A 20,949-nucleotide genomic window follows, 5' to 3' on the forward strand; every position below is an offset into this window, starting at 1 on the left:
TGACAGCACTTTAAAGGAGCAAAAGATTTAAAGTAAGCTTTGGAAATATATAGGTCAGTAGAACGTGTTTATAATGCTTTCTAAAAGGGGCCAGGTAGCATTATACTTTGATGGGTGCATGTTTTACTCACTGATACTTTAGAAACTGCAGTAGTGAAAGTGGGAATTAAATATTTAAACTCAAAAACTAAAAATTATTTCGAAGTCAAGTCGCATACCAACACGACCACTTTCAACGTGCATATTTCAACCTGTATATTGTGTTATGATTAAAAATGTGAATTAGCTCAGTTGACTAATGCAGCCATTAGGAATGAATGAATGAATGAGACATGTAGGCTATGGGAAGTTTTGGAGGAGATGGGCTTGCCAGGCTACCTTCTGGACCTTATAGTTAAGCTCCACGAAGGTAATTACGCAAGAATCAGATGGGGTACCCAAGGCCAATTGACCGAGAGGGTGCCCGTGAGGAGGGGAGTCCGCCAGGGTTGTGTCATGGCGCCGACTCTATTTTCCCTATTTGTGAATGGTGTGGTGGACCATCTTGGGGACGAGCCGGCGGATGCACCATCCCTGGCTGGGGAAAAAATACCAACTCTCCTCTTCGCGGATGACACCATTCTGATTTCAAAAACCCCGGCAGGTCTCCAAAAGCTATTGCACCGTTTTAGTGATTTTTGCAATGATAGGGGCCTTACAATTAATACCTCGAAAACCAAACTTATGGCCATATCCCCTTCCAGAAAAATTTTGAATAATTTTTCGCTCAATGGTGAGTCCTTGGAGATGGTGGAGTCCTTTGACTACCTGGGAGTTAGGGTGAATAGTCGGATGTGCTGGAATGACCATCTGGCTAAAATGTAATTAAACTTTAAAAGAGTTGCAGGGGCGGTAATGCGTGAGCATAGAGTGTCAGTGAGTAAACCTGTGGCCCCGGCCCTAGCTATTTACGAAGGCCAAATATTGCCTAGTGCTCTGTACGGCTCTGAGCTCTGGGGGTTCGAGAATATTTCGGATTTAATAACCTCTGAAAACAAATTCTTGAGAGATTTGGTTGCCTTACCAGTTTCCACCCCATTGATACCATTACGTTTAGACATGGGCAGGCGTCCCCTTAAGGATATTGTGCGCCTGCGCCCTTTACTTTTTTGGGCCCGGCTGAGAAGAACTGAGGAGCTTAAGAACTACGCTGCTGCACTGGACGAACTTATCATGTTGGATAAAGGTAACAGGATTAAGTGGTTGAGTAACCTGCGGCAGCTGGTGGGATCTATGGGTCTAAGCGATCTATGGAAGAACCAATCTCCCCCACCTAAACTAGTTATTAAGAAGCTTTATTGGGAGTGGGTCCAGCTGGAGACTTCTCGTAGTGGCGCTGGGGGCTCTCTCACTGAGCGGTTTTTAGATTATAAGGGGTCCCGGCTATTTGAACCATTCCTTGATTACATCGAGAAACCCCTTGACAGATCACTATATTTAAAAATTAGATTTGGAACCCTTCCTGTAAATGCTTTTACTTCTGGGTGGAACTCGCAAGGTAGTTCAACAAAGGCGTGCCCGTGTTGTGCAGCCCCTATTGAGTCCATGGCGCACCTTATGTTTGCCTGCCCGGCTTACAAGGTACCCAGGAGGATATGGCTAAAACCATTATGTAGGGGCCTGGGCCTTCGCTGCCACGCAATGGCCTTGCGAGTACTCTGTACCGATACATCCTCCTCTTCATTGGTGTGTGGTGTCGCTAAATTTATCGGAAGTGCTTGGGTGATCCGCATGAGGAGACTTAGGCTCCAACTTACCTTGTAGACCGGGGTGTCACAATGAGGGATTGGCCTTAGGACCAGGCTATCGATGAGTTATTATGTTGTAAATGTAGAGCAAATGACGAATTTTAACACGTTTTTTTGTAATGTGAAATTTTATGTGTTTATGTGGTATAAATTTTAGCGATTATACTGCTTTTTTATCATGTGTTTATATAGGTCATGTTACTGTATACTTACTTTTATGATGACATTTTTTTATCGAATAAAGTATTACTGACTGACTGAAATGTATAAAGCGCAAACTCCTGCCCAGGGGGGTCTTGACTCTAAAGAGACTGGAACGGCTACAGATTCTGGTGTTCTTGTGAAGACCCTTGCTACTTCAAGGGAAAAACACAGCTCCTATTATTAGTTATAGAAATCTGTGTGTAGCCTGAAGGTCATAGGTTTGAATGCCAGTAAACCTACAAAGCCTTTCCTCCTTCAGAGGTCGATAAAATAAGTACCAGTGGGTTCGATAAAAAACAGAGCCTGTGCATAGAGCAGACAAATGATGTAAGAGTGCTATGTGAGTGCAGTAGTTATTCTGCTTGTTGAATTCATTCCCAAATCTGATGACTATATCTTGTAAATTGCCTTGATAGGAGCGAGTGCATGGTTAAGAATGCATTTCTTTTAGAGAGTCTGAAAGTTATTCTTTACCCAGTTATTATTTTAATTTTTTTGTCGATTGGGTTACTTTTGGGTGGATTGTCAGACTGAAAGGCCTTGAAAAAGATTTCAGGTTCTGCAGAGAGTTCTTGAGTGCCAATTTGCGACTGTTGGTTGCTTATGCAGACCGTGTATCGGGAAGATGTATGGAGTCTAGAGAAAGTAATGCCATATGAATCCTGTCCTGAGAATACACGTCTCTTGTGAGGAGGTGTTTATTTCTTGTTCCAGTTAGCCCCGAGGATGGCGAAGGTGCGGGCATTTGTCTTTATTGAGTACTGGTAACCTCAGTGTGTGCAGAAACAATGCTCACGTTTCCCAGTTTAGGTAGACCCTTCCCAAGAGCTGAACGCAGAGAACACAGATCACCCTTACAAGCCACTGAACTTCTGCCTATTTAGAAATTCTCTGGTGGCACTGCTTACTTTTTGTTATGAGTTATGAGGTTCCCCTTTGACTTTTAACCTTGCCAAGGGTTGATGACATTGGTGTATAGCTAGCTGAACGGGTACCTTACCAGTGGCAGGTAGACAGATACCTTTTTCTGAAGGACTGGGAGCTGTAGGCCCTGCAGTGCTTAATTTGTAAAAATAGAAGTGCCATGGCCTTCTTCAGGAGGGGACTTCTGCTTGCACCGCCCATTGCTGCTGTCAGCACTGCCAATAATAGGAAAACCCAACTACTAACCATTGCACACCTACAAGTGTGACAATTCGGACTATTCCAGACCTCCAAAGCTATAAGAATGGCTTTGGCGGCAGGTATTAGTCATTTAGAAGTACACTGAATTAATAAATAACTGTTATGCTCATCTCTAGATGAGACAAAGAGCACCACCATGCAGCAGACTGTCATAAGTGCCGACATTGACAATTAAATGCCGGTGCCGAGCACCGAAAACAACCGGCTCAAATTAAGCAATGGGGCCCTGTACCATTCCCGCCAGTGGCCAAGGAAGCAAGTTCCTGCACAAGCTCTAGGATATTTTTTTCTTTATGCCATAAGGGTAGACCTGTGTGTTTTCTTGTGAATGAAAGTCATTGGAAGACGTAACCCAAGTTTCTACTCTCTCCCTGACACTGGTTAACCTATATATGAATTCCCTACCCAAAATCCTCGAACTCTCTCACATCTCCTACCACATATATGCGGATGACACTGAACTGTACATGAAAATCATCTCTCCCAATGACATCAGTATCCTCAATAACACCTTGACAAAAACTCAGCATCGGTTGACTTGTAACCACCTCAAATGTAATATCCTCAAAATAGAATGTTTATTGATCGCACCACCCACCATCGTCCCTAGTATCAGACTGGTTTTTACATCTTATTGCCTTGATCTGTACCCCCCACATCATTGACTCAGGTAAATCCCTAGGGATAATCTTGGACAATGGCCTCTCCATGCAAAAGCACATCAGTGCCGCCACCTGAGAAACTAGCCATCAACTCCATGTACTTAGTAAACTAAAAACTTTCCTCCCCTTGGCAGACCTATTAACAGCGGTTCAAGCTATTGTGTTACCGATATTAGATTAGGTAGTGCTTCCCTTGTAGGCCTCCCAAAATCACACTTGCACCACTGAATGCTACTTTGCATGCGGAAGCTAGGCTAAAAAAAAAAGTGATCATATTACCCATGATCGCCAATCACTGATATGCATTTCTTTTAGAGAGTATGAACGTTATGCTTTACCCAGTTAATATTATTTATTTTTTTGTCATTTGACTGGCTCTTGGGTGGATTGCCAGACTGCAAGGCCCATCTCAAAATTGTCTGTATGACTCCTGAAGTGTTGCACCACAATACCCCCTCGTACCTGACCCAGACACTAACCCTATCGGATGGAAACAGATCCTCCAGATGCACAAGCTCCCTACTACTCAAGGCACAAAAATTTAAAAAAAGAAAACCTACAACCTATCCTTCTATGGAATTGCCCCCAAAATCTGGAACTCTCTCCTTCCTGAGCCTGAGATTAGATGCAATGCATCCACATCTATCTTCCGGAAAGAAGTAAAAATAGTATTATCCAACAAATTCCTCACATATTGAGGACATATTTCCCTCTGCTCATGAGTGACACTTTCCTCTCTGTTTGTTGTCAAGTCTTCTCCCAAACCTCTGAATTCCACTCTGTTTTTCCTCTATTTCCCAGCCATCTACGATAGACCAGGTCTTTTGGTTTGCCTTAATCTTTTGGAAGAATGTGTTGATAGGCAGGGGCAACTTGTATGTTGCCTTTGTTAACCTAAAATCGGCTGTCAACCTCATTCCACGTCTGTCGCAAGTTTTTAAGGTGATGGGCATGGCTCACAACATTTTATCCCTACTGTATATGCTTCATGACTATATATTTTCCCCAGGTCAGATGGGGGTCAAAGGGCCAACTGACCGTCAAGATTCAGGTGTCAAAAGGAGTTCGGTAAGGGAGTGTATTGGCCTCTAATATTTTTACTTTATATTTAAATGGTCTGGTAGATCGTCTCTCAGATTGTCAAGTACATGTCCTAACCAAGCCAACAGCAATATCCCATATATTATTTGCAGACAACACTCTTTTAATCTCAAAAACTCAGAGTGGTCTGCAAAAACTTCTGAATAAGTTTGGTGTTTTTTTACTAAGACGAGGCCCAGAAACTAATATAGCCAAAACTACATTTATGGTATTTAGCAACCATAAAATGTTTAAGGGCTGTATAACATTACAGGACAAGAATCTTGAGAGGGTCGACTCGTTTGAATACTTGGGCTTCAAACGTTTGTCCAACATGTCACAGTACCCACATATAGGGCTTGTTTGAAACATTGTCCAGCCGCTGGTGCCATTCTAAATGAACAATGTACATCTTCCATATAACCAATTGCACCGGTCCTACAGGTTTACGAGACCAAAGCCCTTGGTACTGCACCCTATGGCTCTTAGCTGTGGGACTTCAGCAACATTTTCGTTCTGGAGCAATCAGAGAATACGTTCTTAAGCTCATTAGTCCCCCTCCCACACAGCACTCTGTTGTACCCTCTATTTTTGGATGTGGGGGTTAAGAAGATAGCTCTTAAGGCAGCCTTACGCTGTTTGCTTTACTGGCTAAGACTATGGGCTACCCAGAGTTGGCCTACTATGCTGCCGCCCTACAAGATATCATCAAGGTGGATAGATTTAACAAAATCCCTTGGTTAAGATGGATTAAAGAAATATTGAATTCCTTAGACCTTGCTCACTTATGGTATTTTTCTACTGAAGCCTAAATTTCACCAAAGGAGGCATTGAAAGAACACAGTACTGAGAATTGATATTACACAGGGAGAAGCAAAAACTTGCAGCCGGGGGATTTTTTAAAAACTTCAAATCTGTTCATGCTTTAGAGAACTTCTGGGATCTGATCACAGTGCCGTTACATAGAAAACTATACCACCAATTTAGAGCATGGATGCTTCCCTTGAAGCAATTCACTGCAAAATGGTTGGGATCCGACTCTGCAATCTGCCCTTTCTGCACTGACCAAACAGAGTCTGTGAGGTATTTGTTGCACCCATTTGCAGATAATTGGGCACTTCCAGTCATCATGCTGCTCTATGGTTATTGAGAACGGACTCCTCCACATTATACACCTGTGCAGTAGCAACATTTCTGGGTTTGATGTGGGTGAAAAGAAGGGCCACCATTAAATGATTATGTTTTTACTAAATAATTTATTATTGTGACATATTAGAACATGGTTCTGTATTATCTCGGAAATCTGTATTACTTTTTCATTGCATGTGAGCAATTTTTGCACAATTATCGCTTTTTATAGATTCCTTGCTGCTATTTGTGACATGGTCTCACTTACAATGAGCTGAATGTTTAACTGTTTATTAGTGTATTTTATAGAAAACTTTTATGGCTTTGCCAAAGTAAAGTTATATTTGATCTGATTTGATTTGCGTGAAATAGAGCGCACATAAGGCTTTTTGGATATTTTACAATTACATTGAAAGATAAAACCAATAATGTAAGCGTTTTAGAAACTCAAACAAATTATTTATTGATCGATCCAATCTTTTGATCTTCATAATAATCTACAGTGATTTATCGGACTCCTTTTTTTTTTTTAAACAAGTGTATTGGATTTCATTGAGTGTTGTATGCATTTTCACTATAACCACATTTAGAATATGATGTAATCATTTCCTTTTCTTCCATTCCAGTGCACTCTATTTTTAACATTATCTATTGCTTTTAAATACCATTTTGATTTCCCCATCAAACATTTCCTTCTTCCCATAAAAACTGAGTTTTAGACATGTATTACAAGAACTTTAGCTCCAAACAGTTGAATAGAACTTGGCCAGCATGTTTACGAGTGGAGGTTCCCCCGCCACAACTGGGAGGCCTCCGCCATGAGTGCAGAGATCCTTTGTGAATTGGGCCCTGAGTACCAACATACACCTATACCCTGATAAGAAAATGCACGAGGACATAAGAAAATAGCTTCAACAGTGGTTACTTACCATGCATTCATCACACTTGTGCCCTACCACATTGGGCTTGCACCTGCATTGGCCTGTCTTGGAGTCACATGTCTCGGAGAAGGAACCATTCAGATTGCACTGGCACGCTGGAAAACAAACAATACGCTACAGCGTCAATCATATCAATCAAAACACAGTGAATCCATAAAAACTCAGGTATATTTCAGCTGTCAGCTCATTCTCTGAAGAATATTAGATGGTGTTACTTGCATACACTTGAAACGTGCTAGCTAAAACAGCATTTATAATCAGAAAATAGCAGCTGCCATTTTGTTTCACTGAAAGCTTTCTTAAGCCAAAATGTCGCTGAAACCTTTGAAACCTTTGAATGCCCAAGTCATCAACTGCATCATTTGCATTTCTCCAAAACAGAAACAAAATTTTCATTGGCAACGGAATCATGCTGACCTCAGTTCAAAAGAGAACAATCTGTATTTTTTAAATTGTTTTTGGTTAAAGGTGTGCTTCATGGCCTTATTAAAACAAGTGAATAAAGGCCAGATTTAGATATTTTGGTGGATGAGTTACACCATCACAAATATGACGAATATCCCGTCTGCTTAGTTACAAGTGCATTATATCCTATAGTATATCCTACTCCACCACAATGTGATGGATTGACATCATGTTTGAGATGGAGTAACCCGTCTGTCAAACTCTGTGTGAGGACTTGTGTTGTCACACAGCCACAAGAGCAGGGGCTTATGTAGCATGATCACGACTCAGTTAAGACTGCAATTGTACAATTATTTTTCAATTATTTATGCTGAATGAGGCACATTTACTTGCTCTCTATAGGCAATTAACATCCTATTCACCTCCACTGAAAGTGCTTTGATTGGTAAGGATGCATTTTTCTGATCTAAATAAGTGAAATCATAAATGTAGACTTATAGCCATCCAATGCACGTGTATGCTATGCCTTCAGTTAGAACAGCTTGGGTTTAAAACTCCCATTGTTAACATAGGAGGGGGAAGATTGCTCTTGAAACATACTACAGTCAGGCGAATACATAGAGGTAGTAAGTTTGATTCTGTATTTAATGTTTAAAAAATAAAGTCTTGTTTTAGTCAATATATGAAGTTCTTTTCTCTTGTGGTGCAACTAAAATTAAAATCTTTCCACAACCTGAAGAATTTGCCTCCAAGTTTTTGCTCTTAGTGCATCTCTTTATCATAACAGTGTGCAAGAGAGTACCCCATGCAAGCCAAATGTCCTTGTGGCAGCGGCATCTTCTCTGTCGCCCCTTCTGCCAGCAGCATTATAATAAATAAAAATACAAATATAATAAACCCAGGTTAATTATCGTTTTATTTTTTTTCCAGGCCAAGTCTTGGGGGTGGGGCTAGGGGGATGATAGGTACTGAAGAGAGTGGTGGTCACTGCTATCAGTGTGCATGACGGTTAAGTTGGCTGTCTCAGGCCGGCCAAACCGTCATACGCACTGAAGCTCTCTTCAACCCAGCTACGTTGCTGGGTTGGAGACGACAAAGGTTCCGAGTCTCCCTGGGAGCGCAAATCCTCGGCACTCAGGCCAAACCTGAAGCTGCTCTCATGTATGACAGCAGCTTCAGGATTGGCAGTAGGGGAGGCTGTGAGCCTGTGCTTGCAGTGGAGCCACAAGAGGAGCAAAGGACAGGCGTTAAGTTCTCCCCCCCTTTTTTAAGGTTGAGCTTTAACAGCAGCGTGCATGCGCTGCTCGCTCTGCGAGGCATGCAGTAGTAGAGTATGGGAGACAAGCTGCCCTCACTCTCCGCCCATCTTTTTCATTGGCTTCTGTCTTTGACCTTCGTGAATTCTGTCTTTTGATTGATTATGAGGCTTGATAGTCCCGCCTTATTATGGCCATGTCGTCATTTGTACCCTCCCATGGCTATTGGCCTCTTTACTTCGAGTGTTACACTGTACGGTACGTGTTATTTAGAAGCACTATTTTTTCCTGCTCCATTGGCCCGCACTCCCGATGTCCTTGCCTTCTCCCTCCCGCCCGAACTCCCATTGTCAGTGCCTTCTCGCCCCCTTCCTGCCACCCTACCATTGCCCATGCCTTCTTCCCCCTCCCCCGCACTCCCGTTGTCTGTGCCTTCTTGCACCCCCTGCCCGCACTTCCGCTCTCGCTGTCCATGTCTTCTCGGCCCCCTGGCTCCCCCCATCTGCTTCCACTCCAATTTGCAATGAAATAGGTCTCACGTAAATGCGAGTCCTATTGCATAGCAAATGCTTGTTTTATGAAGGGAATCAAAGTTTTGTAATTGTGAGAAAATGTTTTCATTTTTTTTGCAGAGACCAATTTTAAGAAGCAACATCTGCGCCTAAGCACAGGTCGCGTGCATTCTTAATAGCAGTGACGTAATAAGAGGGCACCTTGGTTTGTCCCTTTCGCCTTTCCCTCCTTTCATTAGTTTAGAAGCTGCTCTGAAAGTTTCACTGCACTGAGGCGGCGGAGGGGATAATATGTGAGTCACCGTTGTTTCCACTGCCACCCGGAGCTGCTATGCATCAAAAGACTTTTCTGCAGTGACAAGTGTTCAAATATGAGTGTGCACAGAGCATGAATCACCATTCAATCATTCACTCTGCGACTGGCGTCGAGTTATATTTTCCCTGTAGTACTAATAAACAGAAAGGAGTGAGCCATTTAGGAAACCCTGCGTCACCTCTCAGATCTTTCTATAAATGGCTTTTCCATTGGTATTATAAATGACCTGTTCGATTATACATGAAACGTATTCAAGACAGTGTCACACTACAGGCATCACTCTCGCACCCCAAAACAACTGATAGTCTCATAGCATCAACAGTAACCCTGGGCGTAGGACACTCCTACGCTCGCGTAGTTTGCACAACTACGCGCTACGTGAATTGCACGTAGCACAGTGCAAAAACGCGTAGCGGGCATTTTGTGCTTGCTCGCGATCCTCAACGTCAATTTGGCGACTGCGAGCGAGCAAAATAACATCCCGGCGAGACTTTTTCATCGTTCGCGATCAGCGACATCAAGTTGCTGATCGCGAGTGTGGAAAATATACCTCCCGGCGAGTTTCTCAACGCGGGCAGGTCAGGTTTCTCATTGCGAGTGGTCGTATATGCTCGCGACCGCTCGCGATGAGAAACTACCAGTCTGCGTTGAGAAAGCTGCCGCTCGAGTACAAATCTACTCGAGCGGCAGAAAACGACCGCTTGCACTGTGCAAGATGCAGTCTGCAATGATTGCACAGTGCAGACATGCATCCGGCACTGTGCAGTCAGTGCGAACAGCATTTTGCACAGTGCACTATGCAGTTCGCGTAGATGCACGTAGCTCGCGTAGTGCAAAGTGCACTTTTTGTAGCTACGCGTAGCGCTACTCCGCAAACTACATCCAGGCTTAAAACAGCAGCCTCCTAAACTAGCAGTCGAACACTTACAAAAGCTCCCAGATCCTTTGCAGAGAAGCAGTCTCACACTCCCAGCAGCACTCAGCCACACTAGACAACACTCGTGCACCCCTCACAGTGTAACAACACTCACACCCCTCAAAGAATAGGAGTCACAATACAGATCTCACTTATGCTGCACAAACTAGTGAGAGCACATCAGATCTCTCAACACTCACACTCTTTCCAGAATGGCAGTCACACAGTACCACAAGCACACTCCTAGAAGACTAGTGGTCTTCGACTGGCAACATAACTCTCAGACCCATAACAGACAGTCATACACCTCTTAAAGCACTCTCACACCCTTCTAAAACTACTACTCACACACTACCAACAGCACTCACACCACTCACAGACAGCCATACACTTCTGGAAGCACTGTCACACCCTTCTAAGACGAGTACTCACACCCTACCAACAGCACTCTCACACCCCTCACAGACAGTCATACACTTCTGGAAGCACTTTCACACCCTTCTAAGACTAGTAGTCAAACACTACTGCTAGTATTCTCATACCCCTCACAGGGTAGCAGTCACACATTACCACCAGTACTCTCGCAATCCTTACAGACAAGTCATACATTTCTGGAAACACTCTCACACCCTTCTAAGACTAGTACTCATAGACTACCAACCGCACTCTCACACCCCTCGCAGACAGTCATATACTTCTAGAAGCACTCTCAGACCCTTCGAGGACTAGTACTCACACACTACTGCTAGTACTCTCCCACCCTTCACAGAGTTGCAGTCATACACTACCAACAGCACTCTCACACCCCTCACACAGTAGCAGCCAAATGCTACTAGAAACACTCTCACACCCAAAATAGGCTTAAAGTCACACAGCCGCAGATACACTCTTGCACCGCTCAAAGACTAGCAGTCACTGCTACCAACAGCGTCCCCCTACCCCCCAACAGACTTGCAGCAATCCCGAGGGATCTCCCATTTAAGACAAAGTGTTTTATGATTGACTGGTGAGTTTGTGTGTAGAGTGGATGGGCAAATTGGTGAATGCAAGAGTGAGGCAATGGATTTATGAATAGGTGCATGAGTGATTGAGTACATGGACCGATGGGTGAGTGACAGCATGAATCGAACCATATATGCATTTTCAGAAAAGTACCAGGCCTGTTGGCTTTGCCAATGCTTTTTTCCTAGTTTTGGCTCTAACTAGAGAGTGAGAGTGTTTAAGTCTCAGTCCCTCATTACCTCCTAAATTATTGGTACAGGCTTGTTCTAAATATCATTTGACAAAATAGCGTGTCCCAAATACTTTTTGCAAAAATATTTTTTGCTGGAGTTCATAATGACTCCTCTGCTCCGAATGCAGTGATATTTAGACTCTTTTTTTCATTTATACAGCGCAAACTCGACCTCCGGTACTGATCGGAAACCTCTATGCAGCTACATTACACAAGGTGACATTCATTTTTTAGGCAAGGGTAGGTTAAGTGATTTGCCCAGAATCACAGGATGTTGAGGATGTTTTTTAGACTGTACTGCCTGCCAACAAGTATTTTTTTTATAAGCATTAGTTATTCCTCTCCACCTCTAGCAATCCCTAATGAACCCACTCCATAAATTAAGATTTTTACGATTATGGGCTGCTTTTTCCCCAAGCAGACAGGAATATATATATATTATCTACTGGCGGTCGCCAGTAGATAGTTATAGCTAGGACCGTGTTTCCATAGGAAATCTGAAAATTCTATTTTGAATAACTTTGGCGCCGGTTGACAAATCCTCGCGAGATTTTCAAAACTAATGGGGCGCTCCGTTCAGCTCCTACCCTGAAAGTCTCGGGGTGATTCGTCAAGCGGGGGCCGAGAAAAAAGGGGGGTCCCAAAACACGTTTTACCCATGCATTTTCCCATAGGACCTTTAGTCGAAGGTACAGCCCGAACGGCTGAACAGAATTACTTGAAATTTGGCAGAGAGGTAGTCCTCAGGTCAGGGAAGTTTCTTTTGCATATATGGAGTCAATCTGTTCAGTAGTTCCTGAGAAAATTGCAGTTAAAGCACATAAATATCTATAGCCGCGCACCGTGCGCTCACGGTGCGCGCAGGGTGCGCGCACCCTAACGTGCGCGAGCGTAATTCTGATTGGTGGTTACATGTCAGTCAATGTTCGAATCGGTCGAAATCAGGAAGTGTCGGCCGCCATTTTGTTTGTTGTGGGTGCAAGAGTGAAAAAGAGAGGTGGCGAACGTGAAAAGGGGGCAGTGTAGAGAGTTCCTGACCCCCTAGCCTTTGTCAGGGGGTCCCTAAAGGACCCCGAAGGGTGAAAATACATTTTTTTTTTTTTTTTTTTAAATCGCGGGGTGTGCGCACGGTGAAAACCCATTAAAAAAGTGATGCCACTGACCATGTCATGAGTGATGAAATACGTGACGTAATGAGCACTGGATTGCGGGCGCGCGAGTTATAGTTATCTGAACTAACTATAACGGTGGAATTTCATTCGTTTTTTACGAGTGAAATGTCCACCTAACTATAACATGTGTGAAACCTATGGTTTTTTAAGTGAATATATATATATATATATATATATATATATACACATATATATATATATATATATATATATTCACTAAAAAACCATAGGTTACAGGGACGTTATAGTTAGTTGAACATTTGACTCATATAAAACCAGAGAAATTCGCCTGTTATAGTTAGTTGACCTAACTATAACTCGCGTGCCCGCAATGCACTGCTGATGATGTCACATGTTACATCACTCATGACACTGTCAGTGACATCACTGACGACATCACTGATGACATCTCAAATGACATCACTCATGACATCACTCATGACATCATCCACGGGACAATCTGATGCATATACTGATGCTCTAATATAAACTTTGATACACCCATTCTAAAATGCTGACTACTATTTTTGAAACCATACACAAAAGAATGCCATATACTACATAGCACTCACTATTTCCTAGGTCTACACACATGTCCAGTCACTTATACATGTAGTTACTCATCAATAGAGGACTATAATATGCACTCATACATCTATACATGCAGTCACATGCTGCCACTCATCCATAGAGTTACTCACACGCCTAGTGAGTATTGCAAAGAATGAATCACATACCCATTTAATCATGTATACAATTATACACACCAACATCGTTATTTTTAGACATACCCCATCACTTATTTATACAGATACTAAGATATATTTACTGTATTATACAATCACTGATAGAAGCAGACACTTATTTATACACCCACTCTTGAAATAACTTAGTCTCACGTATACTCATTTATATACTCTAACAGTCACATATATTGGCTTAAAACATATGTAGTTTGTCACAGATATACCACTGAGACATTTATTCACTCACCAACACACCCATAGACACACTAACTCACCCATACAGCCCTTTCCAGATGCACTTTTTAATCCACACAACCACTGAATCACCCACTCAGACGTCTATGCACAGACTCATACACCCACCCACCCACCCACCCACCCACACAGACACTCAGGGACCCATACAGATACTCAGACAACGAATCAATAACCTATATAGACACTCGTGTAGGTATTCAGAAACCCATGCAGTAGTTTACACACCAATGGAGAGACTAATACAGACTTTTACACATGCATTCAGTAACACAAGTTCAATCACTCACTTATACAGTCGGTCACACACATATAAAATAATTCCTTTTGGCACTTGTAAATGCATTCATTCTTCAATACACCTTGGCATATATATATATAAAACATATTTACATTTTATAGAAACATACATTCACTGGATGATGAAATGAGTGATGTCATCAGTGATGTCACTGACCATGTCATGAGTGATGTAATATGTGACATCATCAGCAGTGCATTGCGGGTGCGTGAGTTATAGTTAGCTTGTTGGACCTGTCAGCCTGGTCTCCCCCGTACATTTTTGCCCTTGTGCCTCCCATTTTCACCGTACCTTTTTGTTGGACTTAGGCCTCGGGGCATCTCACCACTGCTAAACAGTGATGAGGTGCAGGTGCTCTCCCCTAAAACTTTGTGATGCTGGCATATCTACCATAAGCCCCTGCTACTGCAAGGAAGCTTAACCCTCCATAGGTTAACATTGGGAACCCCCCTTATGGGATAATTTCTAACAGGGACCTAATAAGTTTGTCATGTTTGGTCTTGTTGGACTCGGGGCGGGGAACCCTTTCCAGCGATATATGGGGTTTGGGCACTACTCCTTTTGCAATCCCACTTTTAGAAAGTGAATATTTTCCTGCCTACACTTAGTCTGGGCACTGCAGACTCCCCCCTCCCCTCTACACACTGATAGCTGCCTGGGTTGAGTGGTGGGAGTGGTGATTCGCACCTTCTCCCCTTAAAGGGGCTGTGAATGGCTGCCCACTGGAGCCTTAACGGCCCAGTATCTCGTCACTGTGAAAGCCAGGTCAGGGAAGGCAGGGAACATCCCAGAACTCCCTGGACTCTTCCAGAAACCCCCTGCCCCCAGACCCTTTCAGAGACTTCTACCACCTTCCAGTAACTAGACTGCAGGGTATATAAGGGAGGGTCCTGGCCTCACATCTTTGTTACACTACTGGACCTGGAGGAATCCCTGCTGGAGTGAGGACTGCTGCGCCAGGAGGACTGCCAAGTGTGAGGAGGCTGACTGCTCTCAGGAACTGCTGCCCCTACTTGCTGAGCTGCCCTACTGCATGCTGATCCTGCCCTGCTAGGCCTGAACTGGGAATAACATCACCAGAGTGTCTCCACCATTCTCTGACTGCCACCCTGATTGCTGGGGGTTTATAAGGACAGTACAAAATCATGAGAACTGCTTCATTGGGATTACAGAGCTTTTAAAACTACCCCTGTGGCATTGAAAGGACCACGTTTACTCAAGAACTGCTTCTGTAACACTGAGCACCTGGAACTGCGCCTCACTTAAAGGCCTGCTTTGCTTAAGAAGGACCTGGGGATCAAAATCACCACCACGAGTGTGTGTGAGGCTGTGCCCAACTCGGGACCTGAGCGCGTTGTGTAGTGCTGATAAGAGACTGAAACGCTGGGGGCCAGAATCACCTCTGTCGGCCCGGGCCCCTAATCTCCTGACCATCTGAAGCGCTGCATGTGTGGCCGAGTGCTGTGGGCCACGAGCCTCAGGAAGTCACTGGGGATTCCCTCTGTGACGAAGGACTCATGCCGCGCTGGGATTGGGTGCCGGCGTGAGGGTTGCCCCATCACAAGAGCGTCATCAGGAGAGTGCCGCACACGGATTGGCTCCAACCGGGGAGTTGCCTGGCAATGGGGAGCGTCATCAGGGGGACCGCGCTGAGGCAAGAGAAGTGCGAGGTGTCCCTCTGTCCCCGGATCCCCCTGTTGCCGGCGACCAAAGAAAGAGCATCTGTACCCCAGGTAACCACATAGCCCAGGAGCGCGTGTGGGGTGAGGGGGAGGCGCGGGACCGCAGGAGAGCACTTGCGGCCTCCCACCCATACCTGCTGGCCTCAGAGTCCACATAGCAGGGCATTTCCCTATTCCCTGGAATTCTGGCCCGTACCTGGATTGAGACCTGGCCATCCCCCATTCCTAAGCATCGCAACTTCCCCGGATGTAAAGGACCATGGGGGAGGCATATTGGGCCCGAAGCTCTACGCTGGCAGCCGCATTTCGGCCATGAATCGCCCACTCAGGCTGAAACACTGCCCTGCGGACTAGGGACAGCGCCAACGTTCAAGGGCCTCAGCAATCTAAACCCCCCTAACTCGTTCTTCCACAAGACTTTCCCCACTACTGAAGGTTGGACTGTGATTCCCTGAGCATTGCCTTTCAAGACTAACAGAACCTTCAAGGGTATCCACCCTTTTTCTGGTACAGAGGACACTTGGGAATAATGGTACAGGATAGCCTCTACGCACGTTTGTTTTATCATGCACGCCTGAAACTGAACTGGTAATTGTATGAACATATCGATCAAAGACACTGCTAGCAAAATAGTGCCAGTTCAGAGCTCATGATTCCTGTGGAATATTTATATTGATTTACCTTACCCGAAACTGAGATAAAGAATATTTTTATTTAATTGGTGTAGTGTCTTTTTATGCGTGTTTTACTGTGTACTGTTGGTGTGTGTTGTGTTACACAAATACTTTACACATTGCCTCCTGCGTCTGGTCTAATTTCTTTGCGCCCAGTTACCCTGACGGAAGTGGTGGTCCCTACTTGGACTAGGATGCATACCCCGGCCAACTAGAGACCCCGGTTCTAACATAGCTCAACTAACTATAACAGGTGAATTTCTCTGGTTTTATATGAGTCAAATGTTGAACTAACTAGAACGTTCCTGAAACCTATGCTTGTTTTAGTGAATTTCTAAGGTTTTTTAAATGCTAATTCCTAACTATAACATCTGTAAAACCTATGTTTTTTTCTGTGAATATATATATATTCACTTTAAAAACCATAGGTTTCACACATGTTATAGTTAGGTGGACATTTCACTCGTAAAAAAAACAATGAAATTCCCCCGTTATAGTTAGTTGAGATAACTATAACTCACGCGCCCGCAATCCTCTGCTCATGACGTCACATATTACATCACTCATGACATGGTCAGTGGCATCACTCATGACATCACTGATGACATCATCCTTGTGATAGAGTGGCAGTCGCGAGAGTTATAGTTATCTCAACTAACTATAACGGGGGAATTTCATTGGTTTTTTACGAGTGAAATGTCCACCTAACTATAACATGTGTGAAACCTATGGTTTTTTAAGTGAATTTGCAAAGGTTTTTTAAATGCTAATTCCTAACTATAACGTGTGTGAAACCTATGGTTTTTTCAGTGAATTTGTACGTTTTTTTAAATTCTAAGTTATGTATTTATTATTATATTTTTTATATATTTATTTTACAATAAACTACGATTTAAAATTATTTGTTTTTTTTTAATGGTTTTTCACCATGCGCGCACCCCGCGATTTAAAAAAAAAAAAATTAAAATGTTTTTTTCTGCCTTTGGAGTCCTTCAGGGACCCCCTGACAAAGGCTAGGGGGTCAGGAACTCTCTACCCTGCCCCCGTTTCACGTTTGCCACCTTCCTTTTTCACTCTCGCACTCAAAACAAACAAAATGGCGGCCGACACTTCCTGAATTCGACCGATTCGAACGTTGACTGACATGTAACCACCAATCAGAATTACGCTCGCGCACGTTAGGGTGCGCGCACGGTGCGCGCACGGTGCGCGCACGGTGCGCGGCAATAGATATTTATGTACTTTAACTGCAATTTTCTCAGGAACTACTAAACAGATTGACTCCATATATGCAAAAGGCACATGCCTGACCTGAGGACTACCTCTTTGCCAAATTTCAAGTAATTCTGTTCAGCCGTTCGGGCTGTACCTTCGACTAAAGGTCCTATGGGAAAATGCATAGGGAAAACGCGTTTTGGGACCCCCCTTTTTTCTCGGCCCCCGCTTGACGAATCTCCCCGAGACTTTCAGGGTAGGAGCTGAGCGGAGCGCCCCATTAGTTTTGAAAATTGCGCGAGGATTCGTCAACCGGCACCAAAGTTATTCAAAATAGAATTTTGAGATTTCCTATGGAAACACGGTCCTAACTATAACTATCTACTGGCGACCACCAGTCGATAATATATATATATATATATATATATATATATATATATATATATATATAGAGAGAGAGAGATATAGATATATATATATATTTTGTTTTTTATAAAATCAGACAAATTTTTGTGGTTTTACTCAGCGTGGTCTGGTTAATTTCGGCATAAGATCGTTTTACTGATTCCATGTCCAACAAAACCACTTGCATAACTACACTATGTAAACTCGTAATGTATTATTACAATAATAAGGTAATATATTACATGATGTGATATGATAGGTCACGGCTGACCTGGCTGTAGGGTGCATTGCCATTTTAAGAGTAATGTGCAGTACAAGCATAAACCATCGTATTGGTGACATGTCTGATTTGGCTGGCCAAGAAAGTTTGCTATGTCGCATGTTCTGGGAATTGCGACGTATGTGAACTTGCTTCATATATATGTTTGCTTATGCCCGACAGCTTTCAACCGCCAGGGTGTCTGTGCAGGCACTATACTAATGTTTGTAGTATCTGTTTTGTATTTCCATAGCCCCAATTTATCTTCAAAGAAGCAGCAAACTCCAATAAGACCAATATTAACTTTGAGAAATACTTCATATCCTTAGAAGAAGTCAATCCAGTGGTCAATACGTCACTGCTGCATAACGTCACAGGAGAACTTGTGGTTTTCATTAAAACTACTAATTTCTGGAAATACCAAGCACATATTCATGTTTTGATTTAATTGGTTATTTTATTGAGGATTGTTTTGCTATTGCTGCTCATTTACGATCTTTTTGAATAAACTGGAGTGGAAACACCCACAGTAGGCGCCATGAAACTTTGATGATTAGTACTGTGTGAAAGATCAGTTATTATTAGTCCTTGACAGGCTAGTGCCTACGACGAGTCATTTTCCTGGTCGTCCTACTTTTGAATCACTTGCCACCCTTTCATGGCTGTCTCACAAGGCCCACGGTGCAGGAGGATGGCGGGGACGTGTTCTACAAGGGCTTTGAGGATGGCATTGTCCTGCTGCGGCTTCAGGGCTCCTACTCACGCTGCCCAAGCACCATCTTCAAGCTCAAGAGCGGCATCCAGAACATGTTTCAGTTTTACATCACTGAAGTGGAAGGAGTGGAGCAGGCAAGTAAACACTAACCAAACTTCGTGTTACATGTAAGGCCCTGAGCTGGTCTCACTTCAAAGTTAACATTACCTATCACCACAGACAGGGTATGCCTACAGTCCACAAAACCCTAATTTCTGCTGCAATATCCTGACACCTGCTTTGTGTGCGTTGTGCAGAACCAAATGCTGTTCTTAGTTATTAATTGGTTTATTCTATATTCGCAAAGTTATTAGCCATATAATGAAGAACAGGCCTTGTGGCACACCCTGCTAGAAACAAAACAAAGTATAGAACTCTTTAACAGAATTAATCTCAGTTGTCCCACTATACCACATTCTTATGCCAGGACAGTCCCAGTGAATTGGGCAGAGTATATTTCCTTTCAAAGTAGAAGTTGTTCAGAAAAAAACTGGACAACAATCATACTAAATTTGGCCATGATAGTGGTATTGGTGTATACACAGAGACCAAGCCTGTGCTGTGTTATCTGACATGGTGTTCTGGCAGGCAAAAAACAAGATCTACTTGCCTTTTCATGCGACAATATCTTACGTTTCAGCTGCAGTACTCAGTAGCCCTGAGATGTTACTTAAGGGCACTTCTAAGGTGCTAACAAAATAATCTCCATAAGTAAAACACATTTCCATTACAACGCCAATATCTCTACCCCCGAAAAGATGCAAGACCTATTGCATTGCAAATGCTTGTCTTTGTTGCTGTCGTCATCTCCCCCTTCCCCTTTCCTCCGGTACCAGCCGTTACTGCCTTGTGGTTTAAAAGGTGGACTAGAAGTCAACAGATCCATAAAGGTTCATCCAAAGTAAATATTTGAAGTGAAAAGGTACAGTTCAAAATTTGTATTTAAACCTGCAGGTCAAAAACTAATTGGACAAGTAGTTTGTTACAGAACACCCAAAACATTGACTTCATCTTCCATTTCTGACACAGCTGGACTTTGCTTCATTCATTGTGACAAATGAGCTAATAGGCACCAACTGTAAATACCTGTGTAATTGGCTACACATATTGTAGTGGTGAAAACCATGAATGCATTTTAATATTTGGCACAGCCAATGGGATAGTGATGTATGGGAAAGCTTAAACGAACGCTTTGTAACTAGTGACCATGCTGTTGGGTAAAATTAAGTTCTGTACTTATTCGAATTTTTCTTTGTGGAATTTTATATAGCGGGAACTCACCTCGAAGGTATCAGAGCGCTTTACATGAGCACCAGTTGCACTACAGATGGACTCATTCATTTTGATAGGCATGGGGATATTAAGTGATTTGCCTAGAATCATAGGATGCTGAGCGTCCCTGCAGACAATCAAACCTGGTTTCTCAGCTTCGAGGTCGATCACTCTAGCCATTAGGTCACATCCTCTCCCCTAACACCTACTAGAACTGATGGGTGTCAGAGTTCTTCTGTGGTGTTTTTATTCTATTTGTCCTTACAGAAGGCACTGTGCATCTTTCTAAGTTGGAAGGACAGGTGAGATCATTCTGCCTTGGTATTCAAGCTGAATATCACTGATGAAAGCAAAAAGGTTAAACATGTCTTGAATGATTTACGTTCCAGTATGAACCAGAAATTGCCAAATGTGAGATTGGTATGCACCTTTGGGGAAGGATGAACCTTATTGCCTTTCTCTAACACCAGAGATGAGATTAAAGCAATCTCACTAGAATTTCCATACAATTCTTTTTCGTTGATCCCTTCTATAGAACATCACATATATACGGTCAAACAGTGCAAGCATTTAATGGTGTCCTAGAGA

At 43.2% G+C, this 20,949-nt stretch overlaps 1 protein-coding gene across 6 annotated transcripts in view; it reads right to left on the reverse strand.

The window, feature by feature from the left end:
• Positions 1–20,949, reverse strand: part of LAMA2 (laminin subunit alpha 2) — a 3,129,796-nt gene that overhangs the window by 1,344,859 nt on the left and 1,763,988 nt on the right. For all 6 annotated transcript variants that reach the window (XM_085611831.1, XM_085611827.1, XM_085611830.1 and 3 more), the window contains one exon: positions 6,976–7,082. In XM_085611831.1, coding sequence (XP_085467957.1) covers positions 6,976–7,082 — 107 coding nt within the window. The remainder of the gene's footprint in view (positions 1–6,975; positions 7,083–20,949) is intronic.

The sequence above is a fragment of the Triturus cristatus genome, chromosome 6 (assembly GCF_964204655.1).
Source record: "Triturus cristatus chromosome 6, aTriCri1.1, whole genome shotgun sequence".
NCBI lineage: Eukaryota > Metazoa > Chordata > Amphibia > Caudata > Salamandridae > Triturus > Triturus cristatus.